The sequence below is a fragment of the Balaenoptera ricei genome, chromosome 4 (genome assembly GCF_028023285.1).
Source record: "Balaenoptera ricei isolate mBalRic1 chromosome 4, mBalRic1.hap2, whole genome shotgun sequence".
NCBI lineage: Eukaryota > Metazoa > Chordata > Mammalia > Artiodactyla > Balaenopteridae > Balaenoptera > Balaenoptera ricei.
The window spans coordinates 93103081-93118719 of NC_082642.1; the positions used below are offsets into that span (position 1 = coordinate 93103081).

A 15639-nucleotide genomic window follows, 5' to 3' on the forward strand; every position below is an offset into this window, starting at 1 on the left:
TTCTAATTTGTTGTCAAGACTGGGAACAACTGTTCTAGAACTGGTTAGGCCCTAGATGAAAGAAGTAGCATGAGGCAAGTTGCATTCCTCCAGAATCTTCTGTTTTTATCTTGTGTAAGTCAATTCAAATTATCTGCTCTCATCCATTCTCTCTACTGGCAGACATTTGTTTTCGATGGATAGAATCGTATATATGTATGTATGTATGTATGTATTATTATTATTATTAATCACTCGTCATGGCTAGTTTTTTTTTAAACTATTTAATCTATGTTGCTTATAAAGTGCCATATCAGTGCTTCTAGAGTTTGATGCCTATTTCTGAGAACTGAGGGAAATACACTCAGGAGTGGGCTTTACTGAGTTCTGATTGGCTGAATCTGCTAGCAGCAAATTTGACCCAAATGTCAGCCAGTAAGCAGAACCTCAAAACCACAGGATGCTGAGACTACTTTTGCACATGTATTGTATTCAGTCCTATGATGTCTAGTTTGATGTATTTGCTGGCGAAACACCCCTAAATCAAACCATTGATCCCAAATGAAAATATGAGCACCTGTACATTGTATAATTCACACAAATTGCCCTTGAGAGAATAAAGTGGAAACATAGTCTTGAGAAACAGATGAGTGTTCTGGATTCCCAGGTGGGCCAGGGTATGTTTACTGGGGTCCAGCGAGGCTGTCACTCACTGAAACCCCGCACATCGCCTCCTTAATCGAAGGTCATGGGTTGCTGGAGAAAGGGACAACACTGTCTTTGCCCTCCTCTGGCAACAAGGGGGAGACCCACCCTCTTCTTCTTTTTTTTTTTTAAATTTATTTATTTAACTTATTTATTTTTGGCTGTGTTGGGTCTTCGTTGCTGCGCGCGGGCTTTCTCTAGTTGCAGTGAGCGGGGGCTAGTCTTCACTGCGGTGCGCAGGCTTCTCATTGTGGTGGCTTCTCTTGTTGCGGAGCACAGGCTGTACGCACGCAGGCTTCAGTAGTTGTGGCACGAGGGCTCAGTAGTTGTGGCGCACGGGCTTAGTTGCTCCACGGCATGTGGGATCTTCCCGGACCAGGGCTCGAACCCGCGTCCCCTGCATTGGCAGGCAGACTCTCAACCACTGCGCCACCAGGGAAGCCCCACCCTCTTCTTTATAAGGTCTCTGTATAACCTCTTTTCTCTTTGGTCTATTGAACTCACTGAAAATAAAGAACTCGCCTGATAGGTGACTTTCCCTGAAGCTTCAAGAGAAAAGAAAGATTCTATCCTGGAGACACCAAAAGGGGCAGCCCCTTGACTCCTTTGTGTATCCCTTTAGCCCTGGGCAGCCTTGGCCCCTTTGGCCAAAGGAAAATCCCTCTACAGACTCACGTCATCGCATGGGCTCCCCTACCCTCTTTGTCATCCAGCACCTCCTTAACCCCAAACCTCTTCTGCTTTCTAACCTCCAATTACTGCCTCACTCTCACTCTCAGTGCTCTCCTAGGCCCTCTGCAGCAGGCCCACTGCTGTGGAGCAGCCAGGCCTGGCCAGAGAGGGTGGAAGTTGGCCAAAGGAGGCAGAAGGGACCCAGCGAATCCCCTGAGGTTGGCAGTGGGCTCTCTGGGTGTTGGAGGGAACTTCCTTCAGGCTCCAGAATCTGATATTCTGTTTACTTAGCAATGGACAGCAAATCCTGATTCCACAATTCCCATATTGTTTTTCCCCTCCTTGGAGTCTTACCAGTAGAGATTTAATTTTTGTTGTTGTTGTTAAAAACTGTAGAGGATACAATGACTAAGTCAGAGGTCAAAAGGGAAGAGAGGAGCCTAGGTTATGAGAAGTGGGGGCTTTGGCACATGCATCAGCGTGTGAACCGTTACCTCTCCTGGCTCATTTGAGATAGACCTGCCTAGGAATAACGGGGACCTGGGATGTGACCGCTGGCTCATCCCAGCCGGAGCTCATTCTTATGATGCCAATGCATTGGACTCTGGGTCCTGCCACTGAGCAGCGCAAACATGTGGATGCCCAGGTGACCCTGGACTATGCCCAGGTGTCCCCTGACCCTGCACCTGTGTTTTGAGGCATGGGCTCACGTTCACTCAGTGTGTGAAGTAAGACACAGCCTCCAGCTGGGAGGCAGGAGCATGAGGGGAAGAGTGTGGTGGGGGGGTCTAGGTTCTAGCCCCAGCTCTGCCATGTACAGTTTGCGTGATCTTGGGGAAACGCCTGTTTCCTCCTCTGTGACTGTTTCCTCCTCTGTGACTGTTTCCTCCTTTGTACAATGAAAAGGTTGTTTTATGGATCCCAGTGATTCTCAGTCTGGCTCCCATTAGAATCACCCTCAAGCTTTTAAATCCCCAGCCCACCCACCCAGAAATTCTTGTCTGGGGTGGGCTCAGGTATCAATATTTTTAAAAAAGATCCTTTAGGAACTTCCCTGGTGGTCCAGTGGTTAAGACTCTGCACTCCCAATGCAGGGGGCCTGGGTTCGATCCCTGGACAGGGAACTAGATCCCACGTGCCGCAACTAAGAGCCCTCATTGCGCAACAGAGATCTCTCACACAGTAACAAAGATCCCGCAGGCCGCAACTAAGACCCGGCGCAGCCAAATAAATAAATAACTACTATTTTTTTTAATGAAGGAAAAATTTTAAAGCTCCTTTAGTGATTCTAACATCAGTCAGGATTGAGAACCACTGGGCCAGATCATCTGTAAGGTCCTTTCCATCACTATAGTCAGAGTGTCTAGCAGGCAGGAACTACCTCTTTGGATTTCTGTTCACCACGTCTTCATCTGTGGCCCTAGATGAGGACTGTGGGGCACCCAGACTCAGGGAAGGCAGTAATCTCTTGGCGAAGTGTGTGGGCTCTGGAGCACCACAGTGTGAGTCCATGGTCGGCTCTGGGTTTCCTCCATGTAACATGAAGATAATAACAGTACCTTCCTCATTGAGTTGTTGTATTGAGTTAATTCATGCTTCTAAAGTGCTTAAAATGATGCCTGGCACACAGTAAGTACTCGGTGAACTTCGTTATTGTTGTGGAGGACAACTGAATGAAAGAAGTGCCCAGAGGAGCGTGTCCAGGTGTATTCTTGGGATGCAGGTGATGGTGGGAGTCCAGTGGGCTTGAGTCTCTGGACCTCTGTCTGGCAGGGCATGCCTGGGGGCACGGGACCCGTACTGCGGCTGGGACGGGAAGCAGCAACGTTGCAGCACGCTCGAGGACAGCTCCAACATGAGCCTCTGGACCCAGAACATCACAGCATGTCCTGTGAGAACCCTTTTGTACCCCCCACCAGGGACCTCTTCCCCCGAATTCAGGCCATGACTCTCCATCAGTGTCCCCACAGCCCTGGGACCTTGTACCTTCCCTGCCCCTGCCTTGTGTGACAGGGTCCTGCTCCTGGTGTGTGTCTGCAGGTGCGAAATGTGACTCGGGATGGGGGCTTTGGCCCATGGTCACCATGGCAACCGTGTGAGCACTTAGATGGGGACAACTCAGGTTCTTGCCTGTGTCGGGCCCGGGCCTGTGACTCCCCCCGACCCCGCTGTGGGGGCTGTGACTGCCTGGGGCCAGCCATCCACGTTGCCAACTGCTCCAGGTATGTGAGGACGCAGGGCTTGCCGGCGGTGGCCTTGGAATGGGGGAGGGGGGATGGAGGGAACGGGGCATCCCCAGCCAGCTGTTTGCACTAAGGGACAGAAAACACTTCAGGGCTGTGCAGGGCACTGGACAGGTGGCTGATGTCCGAGGCAGGAAACATAAGCCCTGGGAGAGTTTCCACTCCAGTGGGAGAGAACTTTCTGCCTTGCGGTGCTCTTAATACAAAGAGGCATGGGAGTTACCCTAGCCAGATCATATCCTCAATAAGCCTTGCAGTCCCAAACAGGAGGGACAGCATGGGATGGTGGTAGCTACCTAACCACTCTGAGCTTCTCTAAATGAGGGTTACAGTGCCCACCCTGAAGGTTGTTGGGAGGGTTAAATGAGATCATATTATATATATAGAGAGAGAGAGAGCTTGCACACTGCCTACTGCCTGAGGACTCCCTAAAGTGGTTAAAATAAATAACCCATAATTCTTGACACTCTTAAAATAATTTTATATACACTACATTTATTAATTTAACCATCACAACCACCTCATGGGGTAGGAATACAGTCATTATCCTTACTTTAAAGATAAGAGTATGATGAGGCACAGAAGTTTTCGGTAACTTACCCAGCCTTAAACAGCCAGTAAGTGGTAGAGCCAAAATTTGAAAATTAGGGGCAAAGGAGACAAGAGTGGGTGGTGTCTTGAGGTTGGAGCAAAGCATGTGCAGTAGTAGAATGGGGGAGAGAGCATGGGTTTGAATACCAGGGTCTGCTAACCAACAAGCCTGAAACAAAGGTTGCAGATGGCAAAGGCCTTCTCTAGAGGATATGTCCTTTTCCCCTGCGAGTAGAGGCCATGTGGGTATACCTTTGTGCTCTAACCCTAAGCACAGCCTGATATATGAAAAAAGGCTCTCAATGCATGTTCGAGGAGTGAACAAATGAATGAATAAGTCATTCCTGAGAAGGCCTGGTTAGGAACTATCTCCTGTCAATGGCATTTCCTGACAACAATACAAAATCCATCTATGCAGATGTGATTAGATCTGAGAAGCTAGAGCTCAGAGGGTCATTTCTCTCTATCCCCTCCGGCCCCACCAGGAACGGGGCGTGGACACCGTGGTCATCGTGGGCCCTATGCAGCACCTCCTGTGGGATTGGATTCCAGGTCCGCCAGCGAAGTTGCAGCAACCCTGCTCCGCGCCACGGGGGCCGCATCTGCGTGGGCAAGAGCCGGGAGGAACGGTGAGCTAGGCCGTGGCTATTGGTTTCTGCGACAAGCCAGCCCCGAGGTCCCCGACTTCCCGGGCCCCCTAGAAGGTGGCCTGGATTCTCCAGCTGGTCCAGTGGACCCTCGTTTTCCCAGTCTCGCAATCCCAGTGACCTCTCATAGGGAAAGGGGTGCCCGTTCCCTAGAGTAACGACTCCTCCCCCTCTCCCCGTCAGGTTCTGTAACGAAAACACGCCTTGCCCGGTGCCCATCTTCTGGGCATCCTGGGGCTCCTGGAGCAAGTGCAGCAGCCACTGCGGGAGCGGTGTGCAATCGCGGCGTCGGGCCTGTGAGAACGGAAACTCCTGCCCGGGCTGCGGCGTGGTGAGGGCCGGGCCGGGGGCGGGCGCGGGATGCCCGGACCTTGAGCCAAGGGGAGGGCAGAGAGGGGGCGGGGGGCGGGGGGCGGAGCGCGGGGCAGGCCTGGGGCTGCGAGGCTGTGCAACAGCACCAGCCCTCACCCCGAAGGAGTTCAAGACTTGCAACCCTGAAGGCTGCCCCGAAGTGCGGCGCAACACGCCGTGGACGCCCTGGCTACCGGTGAACGTGACCCGGGGCGGGGCGCGGCAGGAGCAGCGCTTCCGCTTCACGTGCCGCGCGCCGCTGGCCGACCCCCACGGGCTGCAGTTTGGCCGGAGGAGGACGGAGACCCGAACCTGCCCCGCGGACGGCTCTGGAGCCTGCGACACGGATGGTACAGCCCTGCGCCTCCCCACCCGCCACCCTCCCTCCCTCCCAGGCCCAGAGCGATGGGGCGGGGCCGGGAGTGAGAGCTGGGGGAGGAGGGGCCGGGGAGGGGACGTGCGGTTTGGAAGAAGGCGGGAGGCCTTTGGGCTGCCGTGGGAGCCCTCTGTGGCTGAGGCCAGCCCCCCTGTGTCCCCCCAGCCTTGGTGGAGGAGCTCCTGCGCAGCGGGGGCAGCTCCCCGCACACGGCGAGCGGGGGCTGGGCCGCCTGGGGCCCGTGGTCCTCCTGCTCCCGGGACTGTGAGCTGGGCTTCCGCGTCCGCAAGAGAACGTGCACGAACCCGGAGCCCCGCAACGGCGGCCTGCCGTGCGTGGGTGACGCTGCCGAGTACCAGGACTGCAACCCCCAAGCTTGTCCAGGTGACCCTCCACTAAGGAATCTGGCCCAGGGAACCCCCATCGGGGAGACTCCCAGGCCTACCCAGGCTACAGCTAACTCCTGCTTGGAGACCTCTCCTCCCTGCCAACTCTGTACAGGGGCCCCAGAGCAATTTTCTGCCCTGAACATGGACACGGCAGCTACTCCCAGGGACCAGGGCATTTCCTCACCCTCCGTGTCACTGTTTTCTCTCCTTTAATGGGTTAGCTAGACAAGGAGCTTGATTTGAGGCGGAGTTGGTTTTTGGTGTCCCCTCTGCAGCCTGCATTTCCCCTGCCACCCCTGAGGGGAGGGGGACTCCCTAACAGTGGACTGTAGCGCTGGGGCAGGGCGGATGTTGAGGGCAGTGTGGCCCTGAGAGGCCTAGCCTGGGATTGGGGTAGAAGACCGTCTTGGGCCATGCCTGCACCTGCAGCCCCTCTTCACCCACCCCATCCCCTTGCAGTGCGGGGTGCCTGGTCCTGCTGGACCTCTTGGTCCCCATGCTCAGCCTCCTGCGGTGGCGGCCACTATCAACGCACCCGTTCCTGCACCAGCCCCGCCCCCTCCCCGGGCGAGGACATCTGTCTCGGGCTGCACACGGAGGAGGCGCTGTGTGCCACACAGGCCTGCCCAGGTACTCAGTGCATCTGGCAGGGACTGGGGAGCAATGCGGAGCCTGCCCATCCCCCCTAAGGGGGTCTGCGTGGTTAAGCTCATCCCAACCCACACCCCACAGAAGGCTGGTCGCCGTGGTCTGAGTGGAGTGCGTGCACGGAGGATGGAGTCCAAAGCCGTGGCCGGCACTGTGAGGAGCTGGTGCCCGGGCCCAGCACTTGTGCGGGAAACAGCAGCCAGAGCCGCCCCTGCCCCTACAGGGAGATTCCCGGTAGGTCTTCGAGCCAGCGCCTTCACACCAACCCTTCCTGCCCTGAGACCCCAGCTTCCTTCCCCTTCTGAAGTATCCTGGGGGTGCAAGATGAAATGCCGGGGTGGGAGGTTCACACACTTCGGGCCTTTGCCCTTCCTCATTTAATGGATGGGCCGACCTTTCTCAGAGGTGGGGCCTGGAGGGAGACCAAGGGCAATGAAGGTCCCCAGGTGCAGTCCCACAGGTCAGCGCTGACCCAGGGGTCCTCCGAGACACACACCGACACACACCGCCCTGGAGGGACCCACATGCTCTCCTCCCTGCCTCTTACACCCACTCTGCTTGTCTTCCTGCAGTGATCCTGCCTGCCTCCAGTGTGGACGAGGCCGCTGGCTGTGGAGGTAAAAGGAACCTGCCCCACCTCATGATGCTGCCCTACGATCCACGCCCCCCCTCCCCAAGGAGGAGACCCATCTACTCCGAAACCTGGAGTCTCTCCACTTCTCGCTCCAGACCCACAAACCTTGTTGAGGTCCCACACTGCTTTAGACCACATGTGGGGGAGTCTGGGCGATTCCATCCATGCCCCTCAGCGAAGAAGTGGTGGTCAAGTCTGTATTCAAGAAGAGTTCCCCAGCTCCACACCACTGGCTGCCTCCTCTGACCCAAGCCACAGGTGGTCCTGTGAGACGGGCCCCTGGTGACAGGCCACGCAGCCTTCCTGTTTCTGATGACTCTGGCTTCAAAGCCCTTCCCTTTGTGTCTCAGAGCCTCCTATTGAGAGGCAGTTGGGGGTCTTCACAGTGGCCCTCTCCTTACCTCTTGTCTCTTCCCTCACCCAGGGTTCAGTCTCATCCACCTGGTGGCCACAGGCATCTCCTGCTTCCTGGGCTCTGGGCTGCTGACCTTGGCGGTGTACCTGTCCTGCCAGCACTGCCGGCACCAGTCCCAGGAGTCCACGCTTGTCCATCCCGCCACCCCCAACCACCTGCATTACAAGGGCGGGGGTGCCCCCAAGAATGAGAAGTACACACCCATGGAATTCAAGGTGGGAGTCCTCTCGGAGAAGCAGAGGGCAGCGTGAAGGGTGCAGTGGTCCTGGCCCTAAGCTGGACATAAGTAGGCTGGGCACTCGGGAGAGAGCAGTGGTGTTGTGAACAGAACACTGTGTCAGCAGCCAGAAAGTTCTCTCATTGACTGGCTCCTGATTTCCTTGTTCTGGCCTGTCCTCTTTCCCCGTCTCTCCCTTCACCCCTTCCTCTCTTGTTCTTTCCTTCTCCCACAGACCCTGAATAAGAATAACCTGATCCCCGATGACAGAGCCAACTTCTACCCATTGCAGCAGACCAATGTGTACACAACCACCTACTACCCGAGTCCACTGAACAAACACAGCTTCCGGCCTGAGGCCTCACCTGGACAACGGTGCTTCCCCAACAGCTGATACCACTGTCCTGGGGACTTGGGCTCCTTGCCTTCCTAAAGCACAGAGCAGGTGGAGGTGGGACGGTGGAGCTGGTTTGGTTTTCTCCCTCTGCACTAGGCCAAGAACTTGCTGCCTTGCCTTGTGGGGTCCCATCTGGCTTCAGAGAGCTCTGGCTGGCGGTGACCATGGGGGAGAGGGCTGGCTTCAGGCTGGCACACGGCTGCAGTTCCAGCTCAGCCCAGGTCTCTCATGGCCCCCTTGGAACCCACCATCATGCTGATCTCCCCTGCCATGTCTGGGCTGTGGACCTACTAGGCGTGTGAGGGAATTGGAGAGTGGAGATGGCAGGAGGGCAGGCTTTTAGGTTTGGATTGGAGATGACGGCCCGTGTAGCTATCAGGGGCTGAGTCTGCCCCTCTTTGGCTGGCCCCAGGAAGGTCCTGGGCTACATCCTGATTATCTCTGAAAGAAACTAGTCAAATGGCCCCAGTAGTTCTGGATTCTCTGCCCAGGGCTGGGTCATTGTGGTGCTGCCCCAGTGTGACATGGGGACCAAGGCTGGCCCAGGTTGTCCACCTTTGCCTAGCAGTCTGTGCTTTGCCCAATGACATCCCTCTGGTCAGAGGCAGTGAGGACTGGGGGCTGGAGACTGATCTTTGCTGAGAAGTCCATTAATCTGGGCTGGCACATTCCTCAGCCTTTCCCTCAGAGTGCACGAAAGGTGACCTAGGAGGAAGGGAGGCGGGAGTCCAGTCTCCGTGCTGCTCTGGAGACTGCCTTCCAGTTGCTGCTCAACAGAGCTGTTGGCTGAGACCTGCTTGGGAGTCTCTGCTGGCCCCTCATCTGTTCAGGAACGCACACGTGTACACACACAATCACAATCTGCCACAGCAACAAAAAGGATGTTGGGCTGTGGTATTAATAATTAAAGATGATATCCAGTCTCCAAATGTAACATTGTCTTCGTGCATATATGTGTGGGCTCCTCTTGGCCTGGTCTGGTCAATTAGAGCAATGCACTGGGGTGGCAGATGGTCTTCTCAGGGTTGGGGAGATGACCCCAGTAGAGTTTGACTTTAATAGAGGATAACTTTCCATTTGTAAGTAAATCTCCACGTACACACGTTGCCCTAAACCCTTGTTGGATAAGAGGCATAATCACAAATTCACAAGTAGGGACACAAGTACACCAAAGGCAATACAACAGGAGATTTCTGCCCATTGCCTTAGCAGCTCTACTCGGCAACATTTCCACAGTGGAAATGTGTGAGTCCGGCAGGGGAGTATTGGTGAAGGTTATTTAATGAGGTGCTTACATTGCTGAGTTTAATAAAACCAGAATTGACTGAGAAATGAGTAAATCTGTGAGGTGGGGGAAGCCCTCTGTAGTGTTTGCTGAATTAAATCAAAATAGCCTCAAAGCCTCAGCCCACCGAATCAGTGCTACCATTTTGGATGAGATTGATGGACATGTTAAATTCAGAGAGCAATTTCCTGACTTAATTGGCTGGATCAATTCTTACAGGATTTGCAGCAAAATCTATTTGTAGCTCAGGCTGTAAAGTGTGAGATCCAGGTGGTAGAGGAAGTAGAGGATCTTGGGGAGGGGAGGAGGAGGAAGAAAAGAGCACTCCTGGGCCTCGTGTCTTGGACTCCCTTGTGCTTACTGGGTCAGCTGCAATATCAGTGTCCTCGGGCCAAGGTGGAGCCCAGTCAGTGAGAGCTCAGGGGACATAATGACTATTTCTGCAGTTTGGGGATTCCTCACTGGGTTTCTATTCACCCCATGAATCCAGAGCCTGTAGGGACGTGTGTTAGATCTTGGGGTTTTGTATTCCCTTGAACCTGGTAGAGCCAATGAAGTTCAAGAGTGTTCCAGGGCCCAGGGTGCCTGCTTCACAGGGGCCACTCATATATGTCAGGCACTGGTCAGGTCTGTAGCAAGCAGTCATGGAGAATTCCCAGGTCGTGCCCAGCCACTATTGACTGGAATGGCATCAGTGGAATGGAAACCCATGTGTGTCATGGCAAAATACACACCGCACGTGTGTGCATGTGCACACACACACCCTGAGTTCTCTGTTTATAAAAACTGTTGTGTTTTTGTAGGCATGACCATTCATAACTCAGGAAAGGATCCACACTGCGTGCAGATTAGCTTGCATGGTTGGCAAAGGCTACTTCCTAACCAGTCGTGGCCCAGAGGTGAAGAAACCAGGAATGTGCTCCCTGACAAGGAGGGTGTGGTGCTCTCTGGCAGGTGTTGGAGGCCACATGGATGGCTGCATGATGTCAGGAAGCTGAACTGTGAAAGATAAAGGGGCTTCATAGGCCCTGCTGGCTCAGCAAGAATCTTCAGCAAGAGAGAGGAAGATGCCGGATTGTTGCTCCAGGCCTTCTTGAGCCCTCTTGTCTTGAAATATCTGTGTGTGTGTGTGCGCGCACGCACGCATTTTCTTATTAAAGTATTACGTGTTCATTGCAGAAAATTTAGAGAATTCAGGAAGCCAAAAAATACAATAACAGTTATATTGAAAAGCAAGGCAGAGACTTGGGGATTTTAAATGGTGGTGTCTCAACATCACTCCAAAAGCAAAGAGAACAAAAAAGCTCTGTCACTATTTTCAATAAAACTAGGATGTATCTGTAATCCCAAATCATAATACATGAAGACAAAGTAGATGAAGGAATAGCCATCATCTAAAAGAGTGGATGTGGGTCAAACTTGAGCACCCAAACAATTTCAGAAAGAATCAGAAATTGGAGGAACAAAGTATTGGGGAAGGTGGGGTTAAGGTAGGAGCCTAAAAAGAGAAGGGTTGGTTGAAAATCTGTGTGTAAGCTTCAGTTAGCCCTCAAGTTGTCTTCACTCTTACAGCTAGGTCACCACTCCTCTCTCTCCACAGAGGATGCTAAGAACAATATGTTCCCTTGAGATACTGAACCAGAGAGGCCCTGAACATGAGAATACCAGGCACAGAGGTGGGTGTGTTGCGAGAGGTTCTTTGGACAACTAGGGGACAACAGACTATGATTATCAATGAAATTCAGCAGTTGCCTTTTCCAGCTAATCCAAGACTCTGGTACCCAGGTTTCTCCCCCTCTTCTTCTCTCAGGCAGAAGATTAGAAGAGGATTCTTTGAAGGAGCAAATCAAACCAAAGATTCTAAAAGAATAAGCCATCTGGTCATTTGTGTAGCAGGTCCTACAGTGAAATACACTCATTAGCAAGCAGTGCCCAAGTGCACAGAGCTTGCAGTCAGTTTCTAGTAGCTCACTCTTAAATAAGAAGGGACAGGGACTTCCCTGGCAGTCCAGCAGTTAAGACTCTGTGCTTCCACTGCAGGGGCCACAGGTTCCATCCCTGGTCAGGAAACTAAGATCCCACATGCTACGTGGTGTGGCAAAAAAAAAAAGGGGGGGCAGAATAAGGATCACAGACATAAGAGAGAAAGCCCCAACGCAAAAGAAAGACCAAAACAAGTACACAGATACAGAGAAACCCAATGAAAACAGAGAAAACTCAATGAAAACAGGAGAACATTTCAAAGAAATGACAATTCTTCAGAAATAAGTGAAGGTATTGCATTCAGGAAACAAGAACAAGGTCCAATATAAAGGATAAATTAAAGCTTTTAGAAATTAAAAAGTATGACAGCAGAAAACAAAAACAGTAAAAGGGTTTAGAGATAATGGAAATTTCCCAGAAAGTTGAGCAAAAATACAAAGAGATGGAAAATAGGAGAGAAAAGATAAGAGAATTAGAGAATCAATCCAGGAGTTCTAACAGCCAATAAAAAAAATTCAGAGGAGGAACTTACCTAAGAAGGAATACAGGAAAATCTGACAGAAGCAAAGAACGAGGTCTCCAGATCAAAGGACCCACACAGTAACTAGCACCTTTATGAAAAAGATTTACCCTGAGGCACATAAACATGACATTTTAAAATTTCAGCCTTGAAGAGAAGACTCCAACAACAGACAAAAAGATTAGGAATATGCATGGTATAAAACTTCTTACAAGATTTAAAGCTAGAATATAGCAGAAATTATCCTCAAAATTCTGAAGTAAAAATGTTTGGTTGTGAATTTTATACCCAGCCAAACTATTATCATATGAGAATAGAATAAAGACATTTTCAGACATGCAGGGTCTTAAAAAATATATCTCACACATGCTATTCTTTCACTAAAATGAGAGTAAACAAAGAACAAAAACATGGATCCAAGAAAAAGGGGATCTAACAGAGGAAGGGCATGAGGAGAGGTATCAGGCTGACAGCAGTGCAACAGGCCTGGAGAGCAACAGTCCAGATTAACCTAGGAGGAGAGCATGCACCCAGAGGGACCCAGGGAAGACTGACTGAAACAGGTAGATTATCTGGCTACCTGTTTATTGGTTTCCATACCAACCTTGGTATGGAAAATTATATGAAATTTTACTTTATAAAACCGTTGGAGCCGTGGGGAAAGACTTAAATTTGGGTTCAAAGAAAAATAAGACAAAAACAAACAAACAAACAAAAAAACCCCACCCTTTCGTTATTATTGCATGATTTATTTAAACTTTTTCTTTCTTTTTTTTTTTTTAACTTTTTCTTTCTTAATATAACACAGGAACAGAAAAACCACACAAAAGTGTAGCTTAATGAATAAAGAGCAAACACCTTTGCAATGACCACCCAGGTGAAAAAATAGAACTTTGACAAACACTCTGAATCCCTGTCTTCTGTCCCATCCCTGTCACAACCACCTCTCCACCCTCCAAAAATGAGATAATGATTAACACTAAGAAAAGCAAAAGAACATACAGGAAAGGAAAGTGTGCAACCATGATATTTGTATAATCATAATAATTAAAACACTGTATATGGACTTAAGCATTACTTCCCATACAGATATATTACAACTTTTTATCATGGGAGAGACAACATCAGAGGGACAGGCCTTTGAGCTTTTGGTGCCAACTGAATGTTGGGGTGAAAAGTGGGAAAGAAAGGAATAAAAACTTTTTTTTTAAAATTTATTTTATTTATTTTTTTATGGCTGTGTTGGGTCTTCGTTTCTGTGCGAGGGCTTTCTCTAGTTGCGGCAAGTGGGGGGCACTCTTCATCGCGGTGCGTGGGCCTCTTACTATCGCGGCCTCTCTTGTTGCAGAGCACAGGCTCCAGACACGCAGGCTCAGTAGTTGTGGCTCACGGGCCCAGTTGCCCCGTGGCATGTGGGATCTTCCCAGACCAGGGCTCGACCCCGTGTCCCCTGCATTGGCAGGCAGACTCTCAACCACTGCGCCACCAGGGAAGCACCCCCAAACTTGCTTTGACAGCTGGCAACGGACAAGCACTCTTCCTCCAGTATCCATTCTTCGTATTCATTGTGTGGGAGGATGGCTCAGTCTCTAGCTTTACTGCTCACCAGCTGTGTGACCTCAGCAAATCTCTTCCCTCTCTGGGTTACTGTTTTCTGGCCTATGTCATGTCAGGGTTGGGCCCAGAGTCTCTACCAACTTCTATGATTCCTAGAGCTTTGGGAAAAATTCTTGCACATGGTGCTTTTTCCTCTATGATGCTAGCCAAGTGCTCCAGTGTTGCTCTGGCCCTGTCTCTGCCACCTCTAACTTGTCTCAGAGTCGGCTGTGCTACTCAGCGCTGGGTCATCTTCAGGGGACACCAGGCACCCTGAACCCGCTGTCCTCACACAGGAACCTGGGGAAATGTCTTCCTCAGAGTCTCCCATTCTTGATTCCTGGGCCCCAAGTTCCGCTTCCTTGAGGCGGATAGAGGTGGACAGTGGATACACATGCATATAATGTGTATTTGTGTGTCACCAAAGTTTGGCTTTGACCTTGCTATTCAGCCCAAAATCTGTGAATTGGCCTTCAGCCTCAGCTTTTGGAAGTTCAACTGTAACAGGGGCGGAGTGCACGCCCGTTAGGGTGAGACGTTAGCGCAGTAGTTAGAGGTCCCGCTCCGCCAGCGGTCAGCCTCGCAGGGCTCTCCCGGCAGAGGGTGCGGTGAGAGGCGGATCCCGGCCTTCTCCCTGGGGCCCTCCAGGGCCCTTGGCCGAGGGGCCGGTGGGTGAGCTGGGGTTCCGGGGACAGGCTGAGGGCTGTGTCCCGCAGAGCTCCAGAGCGCTCGCCACGGCCGACCACTGGCCGGGCCCAGGACCCAGCTCTGCGACCTAATGGGGCCGCAGTCCATGGAGGCCTCAGCAACTGGGGTGTATGGACACTGCCATTAAGGTAACAGCTTCAACCAGCTTCAGTCTCTCCATTCAAGTTTCAAAAATTGGTACAGCCGAGACCGGTTGTCTGCCCCTAGGAGGCGGCCAGAGGTCAGGGTTAGGCTGCAAGGACGTCGCACATCGTTGCTTCAGGTCGCCTCTGTGGTGGGCTGTTCTCAAAGAAGGGCGACTGTGAGCTGGGAATTCGCCTGATTGGTATTCGCCACAACATGTACTCCTGACCCTACACAAATGAGTCTCTCCAGTGTAAATGAAAAGCCTGAGGGCCAGCTGGACCTGGCGGGTGTCCTCAGTGGTGACGGCTGGGCGGGGTCTGGGGACCTGGCCCTGAGGGCGCCACCAGCTGAGATCTGCCTCGTGGGCCGGGCCTGGGCACTGGCGGGTGGACCCAGCCTGGGTGCTGGATGAATGCTCCCAGGGAGGGTAGCCAGCCCCCGCAGGGACCCCCTCCTCTTAGCCAGGACCTGGACCTTGGAGGGTGAAGGTTGAGCCTTGGGACCTTGCCCTTTCTCGTCAGAACAGAGAATAACATTTGTTTTGGTGGAGGTTTACAGGAACATTGTGACCTGACCGTGACCTGACCTCAAGAACAAAGGATCTGACACCAAGAAGTTTGCAACAACTAACCACGCCCCTCCCTCACCTTTCCTATAAAAGGGCTTTGCTGAAAGCTTTTGTGGAGTTCTGGATTTTTAAGGCATGAGTCACCGATCTCCTTGCATGGCCCTGCCATAGACCTTTGTCTGCTCCAAACTCCAATATTTTGGTGTTGTTTGCCCTCACTGTGCATCAGGCACACAGGCTTGCGTTCGGTAACATAAATAGCTGAATGTGTACTTCATCATTTAGAGCACCCTTGAGCTTGTACCTGAGCTACAGCCATGGTTACATAGGTTACTGGTATTTCAATCAGCTCATCAACTCTGGTGACATGCACAGGGCACGCCATTTAGATTTATTGTTAATAGATAACACTCACTATAAATGTCTAGATGAATCTTGAAGTGAAAATCTCTTTATGCTTCATATGTTAAAATTCAGTCAGTTGAACTATATATGCATATTTAGTACTGTAAGAGTAAAATGCCCCAATAATAAACAATGATTGTGAAAGCTGCTAATTTTATCTTCAAACACAATTAAGCCCTTTAAA

At 51.6% G+C, this 15639-nt stretch overlaps 1 protein-coding gene across 6 annotated transcripts in view; it reads left to right on the plus strand.

Moving 5' to 3' along the window:
- The window catches only part of SEMA5B (semaphorin 5B), a 123537-nt gene extending 114339 nt beyond the window's left edge, over positions 1-9198 (plus strand). For 4 of the 6 annotated variants that reach the window (XM_059920970.1, XM_059920972.1, XM_059920969.1 and 1 more), the window contains exons 12-21: positions 3130-3247; positions 3397-3578; positions 4676-4819; positions 5021-5538; positions 5730-5948; positions 6413-6583; positions 6686-6835; positions 7174-7218; positions 7660-7865; positions 8103-9198. In XM_059920970.1, coding sequence (XP_059776953.1) covers positions 3130-3247; positions 3397-3578; positions 4676-4819; positions 5021-5538; positions 5730-5948; positions 6413-6583; positions 6686-6835; positions 7174-7218; positions 7660-7865; positions 8103-8261 — 1912 coding nt within the window. In that variant the 3' untranslated portion in view covers positions 8262-9198. The remainder of the gene's footprint in view (positions 1-3129; positions 3248-3396; positions 3579-4675; positions 4820-5020; positions 5539-5729; positions 5949-6412; positions 6584-6685; positions 6836-7173; positions 7219-7659; positions 7866-8102) is intronic. The other 2 variants (XM_059920973.1, XM_059920974.1) reach the window with 1 other exon arrangement.
- The last annotated feature ends 6441 nt before the right edge of the window (positions 9199-15639 follow it).